A 14,755-nucleotide genomic window follows, 5' to 3' on the forward strand; every position below is an offset into this window, starting at 1 on the left:
ACTTACACAGGAGATTTTCTGTGGCTATTAGTATTTAGGAACACAGCCACTGATTTAGTAAAAAAGTATTTTGTAGGTGAAAGTGGAAGCCAATAGGAAAGCTCAAGAAAAACTAACACAAGAACAAAAATAAAGTCAAACTCACTGTAACTTGATGCTGACGGTATGACAGATTTTTTCTCATTTGCTGAAGACGAGCGTTCATGACATTCTGCCAAAGACCCTTAAACCCAAGTTTCTGTAACAAGAAATGTACACAACTTCCATGTAATCCAAAATGAGCAAGCACTGGTAAGTTTAGAACCGGCTGCTCCTTACAGACAATCTATGTTCAATGCTACTCCTTGTAATAGCTAAGATTTATGAACTTGTAATCAAAGCCATGCATCAATTTCCTCTCACAAATCATCACTTCTCCAGCTAAACTAAAATTTCCTTCCACTTTCCCAGGGTTTTATTGTGAGATGTCGAACTCCTTATTTGGCTATCAACACCACTACCCAAGTCCTTTCCCGATCTATCTCCTCCTTCAGTTCAAGACTCATAACTCGCTCCTTATCAAAAATAGAAAAGATCCACTTCCCTTTTAGGTCTCCTCTGCACAAGGTCTTTTTGGTCTACAATCCCACAATACCTTGATTCGGGGATGAACATGGTAAATAGCATTATGAGAGCATCCTGCCTTAAAGTGCTCTTATAGTCACTAATGTTTTCAGTCTATGATCCAAACAGGTTTATTGCCATTCTTTTGATGATCGGTACTGATCCACGCTTGAAAATAATTCAGTTCCAAAAAAGCTAGAGGCTTGCTTGTGCCCACCTTTCACACAGCCTTCAAGGATTTCTTTTCTTTAAAACAAACAAAACCCACCAAAACAACAGCAGAAAACCAACCAAACAAAAAAAACACAGGAAAAAAAAAAAAAACAACACAAGACACCCAACTACGTGCATATGCAATAAGCTATCTTTGGACTCCTGTGAAAATAAGCATGTATGCATTACTACAGACAGGAAAAAAATAATTCTTGTAGCAAAAGAGTGTAAGCAGACAGAAAAATTTGGGGTAGAGTGGAGAAGGAAAGAAAAAATATCAGGGCAAGTCAAGGGGAAAATGCAATCTCATGGTGAAATGGCCAGGGAGCACAGTAGCCCAATACCATGAAGATTAATCTGCTACATCACCAGTTTCCCAGTTGGAAGAAAAACTATTTTGGAGAGCAGCACAATTTCCCCATTTGGATTCAAACAGCAGATTCCAGAACAGTTGGAATTTAGAAACCTGATGCCTGATCCAAACTCACCATGACAGAAAATGGTGCATCCCCCACCTAACACCCACACACCACTGTTAGTATTAAAAGCACACTGCCAGTCAGAAGTATTTGAATCCTCTCCACAGCCTCTTCCACCTGACACATAACAGTGCTCTTACCAACAGATGATGCTTGTAGTGTTTTTCAGCCAGCTCACACTGTCGAGTCTCTTCCACACACAGTACAACATCTGTCACTGAGTTAAAGTATCTTTTACACAGAAACATCTGTTCTGATATATACACAACTTTCTCCCACAGAGGGGCACTAGATCTCCATCTATATTTGCTTCAATATTTGAATTGCCAAGCACTGTTACCTGCGCAAGTTTTGATTACAGTCAAGCTTTTAGATTTTGCTGGCTTATCACAATACATTTCTGATTCACTGTTAAGTAAGGAATTCCTCCCCAAACTTATCTTCTGCAGGCTCTTAGCTGTCAACAGGCTACCATACTGTAATTGCAACAATTTTATTAATTGTTAATATAGCCTTACATACATCCTTCTAATGACCGGGTTTGCTGTCACCCACACTACTGCACAACATTCCTGCTTATTAACCAGATCTTTCCCCCACAGGAATGCTTTTAAGCTGTCCCTGCTAGGGACTAAATACAGATTGGATACAATGCTTCCAGTGTGCAAAGACTCTCCATAAGGCAATCCTCGCTGCTAGTTTTTCAATGTCCTTTTGGTGAGCATGCACTCTTCTCCTGCACTCCCATGACAGCTGCCAATGAGAGAAACACTGCCGGACTATCCTCCTTTGGTGATGCTCTTGGGCCAGCTCTAGAAAACAAACACACAAATTACTCATGACTTGTTCCATCATGGGTTCATTCATCTCAGGTGAGGCCATGACATTTCAGCCACTGGTTCTGAAGTGACAGAAGCTCTAAAACTGAAAAATGGTGGTAAGAATTCACAGTAATACTCAGCTATAGACTATGTTGTTCTTATTGATCACAAAGGCAGTTATAAAGCAGGAACGTGCTGTACTGACTTAAGAAGGGGAAGTTAAGACACTGCATCACTTTTTCAACATACACAAGCTTGCTTACATTTCAGCATACTCTTATTACTAGTTCCCCGATATCCAAGCTGGATTCTTTTCTACTACCACCAATCAACAGGCAATTCACACAAATGCCTGAACTCATTCCAGTGGCTTCAAGGGAAGAAACAAAAGAACTGGTGTAATAATCTTTACCATCCTGTATGAGTTGTGATTTGTCTGATTATCAAGAAAATCCACATACAAATTGACTGATAATAGTCCTGAATATATCCTTCTCACAGCTATCTCAGTCAATATAATATGCAATATGCAAGTTTTTGTCAAGGGAACTGTAAAGCATGTTCTTTAAAATCACATGTAAAGCAGGTGATCTTCCCAACAGTTCAGTATATAACCTTAGCTAGCCAGGCCTGTAACAGTGTACAGTCCAAGTTGCACCTCATCATCTGTTGAGCAAGCAGAAACATTACAGCCTCTCTTAGAATAGAAAAAAAAAAAAAAAAAAAAAATCACTGTGCCCTAAGCAAAGGGGCTGAGCCCTGTTCTGCCCTAACTCACCATTTTCACTCACCATTCTGAAGTTTCTTTTCTCTGTGGAGGTTTAAGTATCCTAGCCACGCTTCCATGCACCTCTTTAATTCCCAGTGCCGATGGTGAGTTACTGCCCTAGTCTCCTTCTGCTTGTCATTCTGGCTGTATAAATACAGCTCTCGCCACTGCAACCAAGCCTGACCAAACAATTGAGGAGGCAGGGCAATAAGGGGAAAAAAAGGGACAAGATTAGGGAAGTAGAACAAAGAAGAGAAGAGGAAGAACACACAGGCAATAGGAAATTCCATGTAAGATCTAAAGGTGAAAGCCATGAGCAGTGAGGTTCCTCCCCACAAGTGGGGGGGGAAAAAAAAAAAAAAAAATCAACAAACAAAACCAAACAAACACCAAAGGAATATCAGCATGGAAAAGGTCAAAGAATATTGATATCAAACTTTTTTCCTTTTTTTTGGATACTTTTGCACTTTTTCCATTAAAAGGCCAAAATAACACTTTTTGGACAACAGGCTTTCTTTCAGACAGAGTATTTTTATACAAAAGAGAATCACATCTTGAGATACGGTAAGATTTCCCAAGTCACAAGTTTATCTCCTTAGTAGAATAGTGGCCTCAAACAGGCAGCGTTACCATCTCCTGTTTTTAACGAAATGGACAAAAAGCCACAGTTCCAGCGAAAGAAAGAAAACCACACTATTTTCACATCAGCTAAGCTGAACAATATACTGAAGGAGCTGACAACCTCTCAAGAACATGAAATGCTGGATTGTATTTTCTTACCCCGAACTGAGTTAAACATGCTCACAGAAATTCATTAGGACATAAGAAATGTTGTCTCACAAAGAGGCAAGCTGCCATCAAACAGCTGACCAGTGCTATCTTACCTCCTAATGGGACAGTGGATTGGACCTCTGTGGAGTTTGGCATTCTAGAGAGCTGGATACAACTACCCTTCATGTCCTGCTCAAAATGCCACAGCTGCAAACTCACACACCTGTTTTCTTTTACCTCTTATTTACTTGTGGCTAGTTTCTCTGGTGGAGAGAACTCTAATGCTTTCACTATCATCAAGCATTGTATAAGACAGTAATAATTCCTTTGGACATTCTGCTTCCCAGCAAATATAAGACATGGATCCAGTTTGCTCTGCGTAGATTGCTTGTAAAGAAATTTTTCTTGTAAAAATATTGTTTTGACCTTCTTCATAGAATATCTCAAGTTGGAAGGGACCATAAGGATCACTGAGTCCAACTCTCTGCAGGACTACTTAAAACTAAATCATCTAATAGCATTGTCCAGACGCTCCCTGAACTCTGACAGGCTTGGTGTTGTGACCACTTCCCTAGAGATTCTGTTCCAGTGACCAACCACCCTCTCGGTGAAGAGCCTTTTCCTAATGTCCAATCTGAACTTCCCCTGATACAGCTTCATTCCACTTCCTCATGTCCTAATATGTTCTTCCATCATAAGTATTGCAATTTGCAAAGCAAATGAGCATAAGGCCTATTTTTTTATTAATCTGCAAAATTAGTCACATGTGCATGCAACTTAAACATTAGAAATGGTAGTAGCTGAAGCTCCTAGGACTTACTCGAAATTGCAGGCTCTGGGCCCAGTGCTGCAGAGCTAAAATATTCATTTTATGTCCACTGCTGTTCTGGTAGTGTCGACTTCTCCACACTGCCCACGATATGCTGCCAAAACAATGTTTGTTACAGACATGTTCAAACACAGATTCCATAGTTTGGTGCAAGAAATCACCTTCCTCTCACTGGAAAAAGGTACAAACAACAACCTTTTGCATTCACAGTCTATGGGCATACCAGAAGAATTCAGACACACACACTCCTAAAAAAAAAAATCGGATATGGAACAAAGTCACTGCAGGAAAAGATAACAGAACACAGGTAAAAACCATGGCCTTATAGTCAGCGCCCCTCTGCCTGCTTCCACTCCATTCTTACCGCAAACAGCTTCTTTCCCTGAAAGCCAGTGCCACAGACTGCATCCCATGTTTTGTCCTTTGAACATCAACATAAACAAGCCAGTGCCGCCAGGTCCTGAGCAATTTTTGCTTCTTTGCTGTGCACAACAGAAAAATTGGAGCATCTTAAGTTCACGCAAGAATCTGGCATTTTTTAACCACTCCATAACACCACTTGTCCCCAACCTCCAGTCCCCTCAACCCGCAGTGACACCTCGTGGGACACCCTGAAAGAACAGCCACCGGAGCCGCAGCCACAACCATCCACCCTGGCTGAGGGTGCCACACTGACAAGAATCTCTGAAACGCTGACAGCATCATGCCACTTGTTCAGAGCAGCGTGAATTATCAGACAACGGCACTGCTTTGTCTTCAGTGCTTACAGGGTATATAATTGTATAACAATATTCAGCATAACAACCTTATTGGGTAAGAATTACAGGATTTTCTTTGGTTCGTTTTAAAAAAAAAGTTCATCAGGTTCATCAGTGGCTTTTCAAGAGTTATTCTCTATTACAAGCAGAGAAATCAACCAGAAACAAGTCAAGTTTATTTAGCAGGTCAGTCACACAGCTAAAAACAGAAGTGGTGTCACAAATCCCAGTTTACCACTTTATGCAGTGCACTGCACTTTCTCCTCACAACAGTCTGGCTTGTCAGAACTGACACTATTGAAACGAAGTTATTAGAAAAAACACTATTGATTTTATGCCACTCCACACTTACACCAAAAAAACCACCACACTTTTTAAAGATTTCCTTGTGATCTGGTGAATCAACTATTAACCTACCTTAAAACAGGCTGCTTTTCTATCTTTTTGACTAAGTAACACACAGCTGCTTCTCCAAGTACTCTGGCCTCACTCAGTAAGAATGGAAATCTAGATAGCCTATCAGTTCATTTTGAAAAGTGCCAGTCTATATAATATTCTGAGGCCACACGCATATGCAAAGAGAGCAGTTAACTTATTTTGCAAATCAGCACAGAACAAAAACCACAGCATCATCTTTAAAAGAGGGTCATCCTCCCCTTCAGGGAAACATATTCCCTGAAACCAAAGGATGTTGCAACCAATATAAGCAATGTCATCAACAGGACAAATCCATTGCGGAACAAAGAATCTACACAATAAGACAAGGGGCACTTCAAAAGCTTGGGCTGCTTTTCAATTGCAAGACACAAGCTGGAAGGAATACTGAATACAGATAAAATATGTGCAGTTGACACCACAGGGAATTATTGTTTAATTTCTATAGCCACAGTTGATAACAGAATTCCAGCAACACATTCTAACAAAAAATATTTATTTGAACACATACTGTGATAAAGTAAAAGAAAAAAAACAACAACAAAAAAACCCACAAACAAAAAAACCCCAAACCAACCAAACCACCCCCCCAAAAAACAAACAATGCAATCCAGAGCAGATGGAGAGGCCCTTAAGCTTATTCACTGGCATCCCTAAATAACTATATAGCCACACAGTAGTGCATCAAACAGAACCCCCCTGCCAGCTTTAGACAGACAACCATCTGTACCTAAAAGCATTACACTTCCATAGGGTGGGGGAGGTCAATGTGCAAACGTGCACAAGGGAAGAGATTCTTTGTAAATATTTCCTTTGGAAACTCCCATCTCAGTATGTCCCCAAATAAAGGTAGTTACCATCACTTCACTTACCATGAGACTCTGCAACACAGTATTTGTTCCTCTTTCCTTGTTGCTGGCATACATAGGCTCTCCAAGCCTTGAATATCAAATTCTGGAGTAAATGCCTGAAAAATGAAAAAAAGCACTATTCAGTGAAATAGCTACCAATGCCTAGAAGTAGGATTCTTGCAAGTTCAATTGCACTTTAAAGATATGTTGGATAGGAAATTTTGACTTCATCCTAAGACAACAGCAACAAAAAAAAGAAAGAGGAGAAGATAGATATGAAAATAAGCAATGAAGACATTGCTCTTGGCCTAGAGGTACTGTTGATGTAACTTGCTTACTGGCATTAATAACTTCTTCAGAACCTAAGGAAAATTTCTCATACTGCTATATACACACAATAATAGGAAGTCATGTCACAAACCTGTAATGGCTGCCTGCTCTGAGGCTGAGCTTCCTTTCTCCGCAAACAGTCCACCACTCCTTCCACTCTCCAAAAGTTTTTTGAAGAATCTTCTGGTCGTAAAAGCATCTAAACAGTTGAAAAATTTGGACATGGGAAACTTCATGCAGGTTTTCAGGTTGACCAAAAATCAGTTTTAATGAAGATTACGCTACCTCTTTTCCAGTCTTGTCTGATTAGCCTAACAGCATCTAATTGCATTTAAAAAACACTACCCTACTGTGACAATTTATTCCAAGACTCTATGAAGTATGACAAGAAGCAATCAGCTTAGTGACTATAAATACTTCACATAAAGTCAAGGAAGGAAAGACTGATGTTAACTAGCTGGCCAAATATCACAGTGCCAGTTGACTTTAAACCTATGAATAACTCGCATCTTTTACCCTCAGTTCTGTTTTACTCAAAAAAACAGCATGGTTGATAATGATACATGTATTTTCCTTGCTAATTTTGTTCTTTGTTATTTTAACACAAAATATTTTACGTATAGAAATAAATACAAAAGCTACTTCAGATTTTATAATGCTTTGATATTTCCATTGTGTTCTTAGAAAGAGCATGCTGATCTTAAGTTATCCCAAATTTAAAATCTTCCCAAAGATCACTTAAATAGGCTTCAGAACTCCTTCAGCTAGTTACACGTCGTCTATGCTAAAAACAAAGCTGTTCATCTGCTCGTGTACCTTCCTTCTCCTTCCAACAGATGCTAAGCCATGTACAAAATGGATTCACAAGTCACACATGACCTTCCAATTCTTTAACCTCAGTAGAACAGCCTCTGCTTTTATACCCAGATTTAATTAACACATACCTGACCAGGTAAGAAGTGACACTACATTGCAACTGAATTGTGAACAGCTGAAAATTCAAATATAGGAGGGTCTGCATGAGGGAACTAGCAGTTTGATCACCTAACAAAAAATAATGGTCATAACCTACTATTTCAAGCAATTTTTTTTTTATTTTAAAATATTATCACAAACATTTTTCGGTGTGGTCAAGATGACCCAGGCAGCAGCGTAAGAACCGGAAAGTCTCATCAACTGGAGTACAAAACACTTTCAAAAAACTTCTCATCTCTTTGTATTTGTGATGGAGAGAAGGAAGACAAAAGGACCCATGAAAACATATAAGCTAATAAACAAAAAGCACACAAGCCCAGACTCACAACCTTTGATCACAACTATCCCACTAGCTTAATGAAATTGCTCATGTCTGTAATAACAGGATTAGGCCCAGAATACCTAGAGGTCCCTCGGTGAAACACATATGAATCCTCTCACAAGTTGCAATTCATAGCTACCTACCCCAAGCCAAGTTGCTAAGTCATTCCAAGCACTCAAGCAGAAAAGAAAAAAAAAAGAAAAAAGAAATGAGCTATACTTTATTTTTATTTTACTTGGTGCATTAACAGAACATTGCAAATAAAAGCTAAGGAGAACTGGAGACTATTAAATCTAAAAAACAATTAATTACTGCTTATGTTCTTTGCTGAACTTTATAAAACGTATTTCCACTCATCCTCCTAAAAAAAAAAAAAAAAATAATTGTCCTGAGTTTACACACAGACAAAGTAGTGCAAATTCAGTATACGGGACAGCAAGAACAGCATGATTCACAGGACAACTTCTGGTTCCCAACTAAGGCAGATGTAGTCAGAGTATATTTGATACAGTACAATGAAATTGGGTAACTTATTCTGACTGTAACAAATGCAGGTCTTTCCACTGGGAACTGCTTCAGTTCCCAAGGGTGTGGTCAAACAAGAATGAACATGCAAATTAAAGCAAAACAAGAAAAGAGTATCAAAGTGTTAGTTTTCAGCAGCTGACAGAACACTAACAACAGAAACGAATTATCTGCCGCAGGTATTTCAAAGTCAGACAGATACAAAGCATATATAGATATACATTAAGAACAATAGTGCAAACAATAAAATGAACTGAATTTCACAATCCATCTCTAGTTATAACTTTGAAAAACTGTTAAAAAGCAGGTGTCACAATCATACCCCATCATTTATATACACGTACAGTTCAACTTCATCAAGACAACCACAATTCCTACAAATTTAGTTAGTAAAGTTTAACCATGATTATTAAAAACAAACAAAAAGCAGGAGCAAGAAGCATATTCAAAGGAAACCTTCAAGTGACCCAAAAGACATCCAAATATTTTCTTGGCAGCCAGCGCTCTCTTAGCCCAATGGTATAGCACTAAACCACAAAAAAAAAACCAAACCAAAAAACCAAAAACAACAACAAACCCAAACCAACACAAAAAAAACCCCCACCCTTGATTTCTGTAATTTTATCTACCTGGCTTTGGAAGGGAAAACTTGTCCAAATGTCTTTTTTGCCCACAGATGGAAGAACTTCCTTGCTAAGTATCTGAAATATAAGGAAAGGTTAGTTGCCTTTGTACTCTCCCTCTGTTAATTCCCAGGCAGCAGTAAAAATAGGAACTTTTACGCTAGTTTCACTAATAAAACTAAGGGGCTGGTTTTCAGAGATCAATGCACATATGAAATATTTACACCCTAAAATTAGTACCTATAACAGGACTATTCACCAAGCATTAACAGAGGCCCAAGCATCACTGCAAGACCTGAATTAGGACATACTTCTCTAGGAAACCTAGAGAGCTTAAATGTCTTCCCAGCAGCCCACTTACACCCAGCAATACTAATGACCAGGCTGCCAATTAACTGGGGAGCCTTTTTGTGATTTAGAAGAGGTGACATAGCTGTCTTCCTGAAGTCAACCAGCTGAGTCAGACTTGTTTCCAGAATACTTGAGCCAATCTAATGTTTATTCCTGCCTGAAACCAGCAGATCTTCCTTCTTCCTACCTCCCCCACTGCAGTTCACTTCTCGGCAAGCTTCTAGTAGCAGTTCAACTCAGTAATCCGTAACTGTGATATTATCACCCTCCCCCCACCCCCCGCCTTTTTCTTTCAAACGGATTTTAGAGTTAATTGGCACACAGAGGGCCCCAATAAGCACCAAAGACATCACAAGGTAATTAATTAAATCACACAGCCATGAACGGGGCCTCCCTCTTCCAGCAAGTCTGAGTTGCTAGATCAGCTCCACTTGTTCAACAAATATTAGGCTTTTAATCTCTAAACAATTACCATCTCACCTTTGTCAAGATTCCTTCAACAAACAAAAGAAACACAAAAGGAGGGCAAGACTAAATCCTTACACTGGCAGTTCCCATCAAAGCATGCTGTTAAATAGCTATTTTTAAATTTTACATTAGAAAATCAAATATATGTGAAATCTGACTGTGCCAATGCATGTCCTCAAATTACCACAAGACACCTTCAGAACTGTCTGGCACACCTGTGAACAAAAACCTTTGCCTTAGCCTGCACTTGTACTACTAAAACCAGACTTCTTTAGGTCTGATCCCCCTGCTCCATTCTGTGAAAATTATGTTTTGTACTCATCACCTGATTTGGAATTCTTTTAACCTTCTTCTGTGATGCCAGGTATAACCAATTTGACCCAGATCGTCATGACCTCTGTCCTGAACTCGATGTCTGGCAGATTGGGGAGCAACAGATTGCCCAGTTGCATGCATCTGATGCCTAGGTAGTTGTTGGATTTCATGCATCTTCAGAGATTTTGAACTTAAAAGGAAAGAAGAAATATTTTCTGTAAAACTACATTCACTGCAAATAAGTGGCATTATTTCGATAAATTAATCTATAACAAAGGTATACCATCACACATAGAAGTTGACCACTACAAAATGTTAAAACACGTTTATTGTCTCTTTATCAGGCATTTTTCACTATCTGGAATTTTAAAGTTGTTTCCGCAAGACAAGCGGGAAGATACATTTCACTGCAATCACGTCACAGACAACTCCTTTCTCCTCTAAAGTTGAAATGAAAAAGCACTAAAATGCATTTGTGCTAGCCCTCCCATGTGTGTGCATACAGTATGCCTTTGCAGAGATTTGAATGTGTTTTTCTGCCTTTTATTCTCAAGCATATCAAAGTATTCTGTCTATTGCTGAAAAATTCTCTTGAGGACTAGCAAACTGAAGCGAAAATTTCCCATTTTAACATGAAATGCACTTACACATACAGTTATTTTACAGGAAACTTTTTCCTAGTTTTTCTCATATTTTAACCGTGTTTCTTCTTAAAAAAAAAAAACAACTAAAAATCCTTTCCTATCTTTACACATTCATCATTAAAAAGCAAAATTAGGTGTATTTTTCCATCATACAGTTTATTTTCACGTGTAGTTCTAATCTGAAAAACAAGTATGTTTTTATGAATCCCAAGTATTTTGTCTCAGTAATTTTCTGAAAACACGAATGATTAAAAAAAAAAATCTAACCAGATAAAACTTGCTGAACCAGTTGTATTGAAGCCTCTTTCCCAAAACAAATACTGCCACCACCCTGAAAATTTGCACATTAGAACCACAAACACATTCTTGAACTCCCAAACAGGCAACAGAAGAGGATAGTCTGAAGTCTCACCCTAATAATCACCTGAACTGAACCAGGAAAAACATGGCTGCAGCCAGAAAAAAAAAAAGGTTCTATGAAGTTTTTGGAACAATCCATATTAATAGATTTCAGGAGTTCAGCTGAACAACTGCTCACAGTATTAACAACAAATCATTGGGGGGGGGGGGGGGGAACCAACAACAAAACCAGAACCCACGCCCAAAAATCTCATAGGAGGAAATACAGTATTTTTGGCTTATGCCAGCAAGCTGCAAGGAGCTAAAACAAAGCTAATGAAAGAAAACAAGACCTATATTTTGTGTGAGAAAGAGAAATTCTTGTTCTCCTGTAAAATATTATTTGAATGTTTTCTGAAAGAGGTGGGCCCTGTCTGGCAGATGAATAAATTCTGTTCACGTCAAGATGTACAGTTAGGTAGGCACTTTTGAAGAAAAGAATTTCAGGCACTTTTAAAATTATGCAAAATAGTTTTCAGCAAAAGTTCTTGTACACGTCTATTAGGCCCAATTCCCTTTAAAACCTTCTAAATTGCTCCAAAGGTAAACTGGTCTGACCACATGCAATGACAATGTAACGCAAAGTAGTCAAAAAATCAGGCTCGGGTAGACCATGTAAAAGTTTTGTATTAAAGTCTGAGGCATGTGAATACTTAATGATTTTCCAATAGATGTCATTTTTAACAGATTTTCCCAGATTTGAAACACTGTATGTGCTACACATATGTAGTGACGACAGCCCACGTCCATGACAATTTATGGCAAGTAACCACGAAAAATAAGAGTTGAAGAAGGATCATTTGTCCCTTGTAAAGTTAGAAAATAAAAGCACAGGAAGAATAAGAGAACTGACTAACACCACAAAATAAATGTGTGGTTGGGCCAACAACGACATCCAAATATCTTACGTTCCAGTCTAAGACCTCAAGCTCAAGAACATCATTTTTATATTTGAATGTCATGATAATGCAAACCCACATAAAGCTGTGTTTCGTGATGGGTTTGGGGGGTGGTGGTGGTGGTGTGTTTGTTTGTTGGTTTTTGTTTTGTTCTTAAGAGGAACGCTTTCTGGTTAACAATATTCCATAGAGACGAATAAGCCCTCATATGAGAATAACAACTTTCTTCTGTCCCATGGAATGCCTAACATGTCATAATAAAAAAATTAAAAAATTACAGCTGAGGTCTTTAACAAGGTAGCATCTTCTTATTGCTTACCTGCTTCTGGATTTCTCCATTTTACTGTAGCTCCAAGCCTGCAGTAAGCAAATGCACTCTCTGCACTGCAACGTTGTATTATTAGCTTTGGACAAAGCATAAATTGGTTCCCGTTATTTGTGATGAATCCATCAAACGGGTCTATGCTAAACGCAGTCTTTATCTTAACAATGACAGGAACTCCACTCACTCGACCTGCATACAAATAGCATAATGCAATTCTAGATGTTTAACAGAAAAAACATGTCTGCACACTCACAGCCTTGCTGACCTGAACGATACTGTGCTGACGTGATCTGTCGGTAATAGAGTCATAACCACTTAAATCGTAAGACAGCAGCTGTGCCTACCTAAATAAAGCTGTGCTAGAAGGATGCTATATAAAGGACATGACCCTAAGTTATGTTCCCCTACTTAGAAACAAATTAATAATCAAGAGTGACAAAATCAGTACCTAATCAAACCGACTCCTTTTTTCTTTTAAACTACTGAGCTTCTCTCACTTCACAAGCACATAAAAATGAAAAAATGAATTCCACCCAGCTCCAGCGAGAACTCCTGTACACACAGAACCTTCTACCTGCCAAAGGTCTCAGGGAGAGCAAGACTCTTGTGAAAACACCCGGGGACTTATGATCAGCAACCTCCTCGTCAGTGTGAGATCCAAGGTGGGCATTTCTATAAGCAAGGTTTAAGGGGCAACAGAAAAAAAAAAAAACAAACCACAAAACTTACTGCAGTCAGGCAAGAGTTTGCCTGCACGAAACTCCTCTCGGCAGCGGAGAGTTATAGTCTGAAGGCTGTTTGTGCTTATGGACAAACACTGAAGAACCACAGGATGCTGCTCTAAAGCCCTGCCTTGAGGCGCTGGAGGCCGTCGCCGCCGTACCTGCCTCCCGGGCCACCCAACAACAGGATCCAGCCGCCCCACCGCCGCGGCCAAGCCCCGGGGGACCGGCCGGCTTGCGTTAACGGCTAGGCGGAGGCAGCGCCTCACGGGTCACCGTCAGCCCGCTCCTCGGCAGGCCCGGGGGGCTCTGCCTTCCCTAACCGAGACGGCCCCGCACACGCCTGCACGGCCGCGTCTGCCTTCGCAAGCCGCCTCCGAGAGGCGGCACCAGCCCCACCGGGAGGCGGCCGGAGCCCCGAGGCGGGGGTGAGGGGGGAGCACAGGCCCTCCCCGCCTCAGCACCGGGCGCGTTCCTCCCGCGCTTCCCGCCCGCCCTCACAGCGGGGAGAGCCCCGCCCGCCACCACAAAGAGGGGGCCAGAGCGCCGCCCGCCCGCCCCCACACACCCCTTTGGCGGCGGCGCAGCGCCCCGCAGCGGCGGGGAGGAATGCGGGCCGGGCCGGCCGATGGAGCCCTGGGGCTGCCCGGGGGGGTGCAGCCGCCCCCCGGACAAATACCGATCGGTTTAGGGCATAAACGGCAGACCCGAGCAGCGGGGGAAAAAAACAAAGGGGCTCAGGGTGCCATGGCACTGAACTGCTGCCCACGCTGCAGCGGGGTAGGTGGAGGGAAAGAAGCATTTTTGGCATTTCTGGGTCACTGGGCTTTTCTGGTGCAAGTATCCGGTAACGGGCGAGTGATGGAAGATGTGCCTTTAGGAACTAACGGAACGTCAGGTCGCAACGGTCGTGTGTACGAAAGCTACAGTGAAAAGCGCACCGCCGCTCTGACATGCTCAAAGCCAGTGCCTGCAGCACCTCTCTGCATGTTTCCCTGAAAAGCAAACTCGCTACCAGAAACTTTGTAATAGTTACAAAGCTATCTTGTTTATAATACAGCGCTTTGTCATTTAAGAAAAAAAGAGATGTGTTTATTTGTTTCATTGCACAGGTAACCAGTTTCTAATACTGGTATTCATTAGAGATCAAGGAAGAAAACATTTTTTTTTATTCACCAGAACCTGCAAGTACTTCCTTGGTCCTACACGCGTGTCTGGAAAATTGGGGTCCCCGCCGCGTTTCTGGGTGGCAGCAGCGATGCAGGTGCTGGGGACATGGCTCCTCAACAGCGCAAGCCGCCTCACTCACCAAGTAACCGCCTTAAGCT

The 14,755-nt window shown here is 40.8% G+C and overlaps 1 protein-coding gene across 5 annotated transcripts in view; it reads right to left on the reverse strand.

Moving 5' to 3' along the window:
- SFI1 (SFI1 centrin binding protein) overlaps window positions 1–13,810 on the reverse strand; it is a 30,946-nt gene extending 17,136 nt beyond the window's left edge. For 4 of the 5 annotated variants that reach the window (XM_069795191.1, XM_069795190.1, XM_069795189.1 and 1 more), the window contains exons 1-12: window positions 13,435–13,810; window positions 12,700–12,894; window positions 10,449–10,628; window positions 9,311–9,382; window positions 6,951–7,058; window positions 6,551–6,645; window positions 4,850–4,967; window positions 4,477–4,579; window positions 2,908–3,064; window positions 1,946–2,107; window positions 1,436–1,506; window positions 146–238 (exon numbers count right to left, since the gene is read on the reverse strand). In XM_069795191.1, the coding sequence (XP_069651292.1) occupies window positions 146–238; window positions 1,436–1,506; window positions 1,946–2,107; window positions 2,908–3,064; window positions 4,477–4,579; window positions 4,850–4,967; window positions 6,551–6,645; window positions 6,951–7,058; window positions 9,311–9,382; window positions 10,449–10,628; window positions 12,700–12,719 (1,179 nt within the window). In that variant the 5' untranslated portion in view covers window positions 12,720–12,894; window positions 13,435–13,810. Of the gene's footprint in view, window positions 1–145; window positions 239–1,435; window positions 1,507–1,945; window positions 2,108–2,907; window positions 3,065–4,476; window positions 4,580–4,849; window positions 4,968–6,550; window positions 6,646–6,950; window positions 7,059–9,310; window positions 9,383–10,448; window positions 10,629–12,699; window positions 13,415–13,434 lie in introns of those variants that run through there. The other variant, XM_069795188.1, reaches the window with a different exon arrangement.
- Between the last annotated feature and the right edge of the window lie 945 nt (window positions 13,811–14,755).

The sequence above is a fragment of the Haliaeetus albicilla genome, chromosome 10 (assembly GCF_947461875.1).
Source record: "Haliaeetus albicilla chromosome 10, bHalAlb1.1, whole genome shotgun sequence".
NCBI lineage: Eukaryota > Metazoa > Chordata > Aves > Accipitriformes > Accipitridae > Haliaeetus > Haliaeetus albicilla.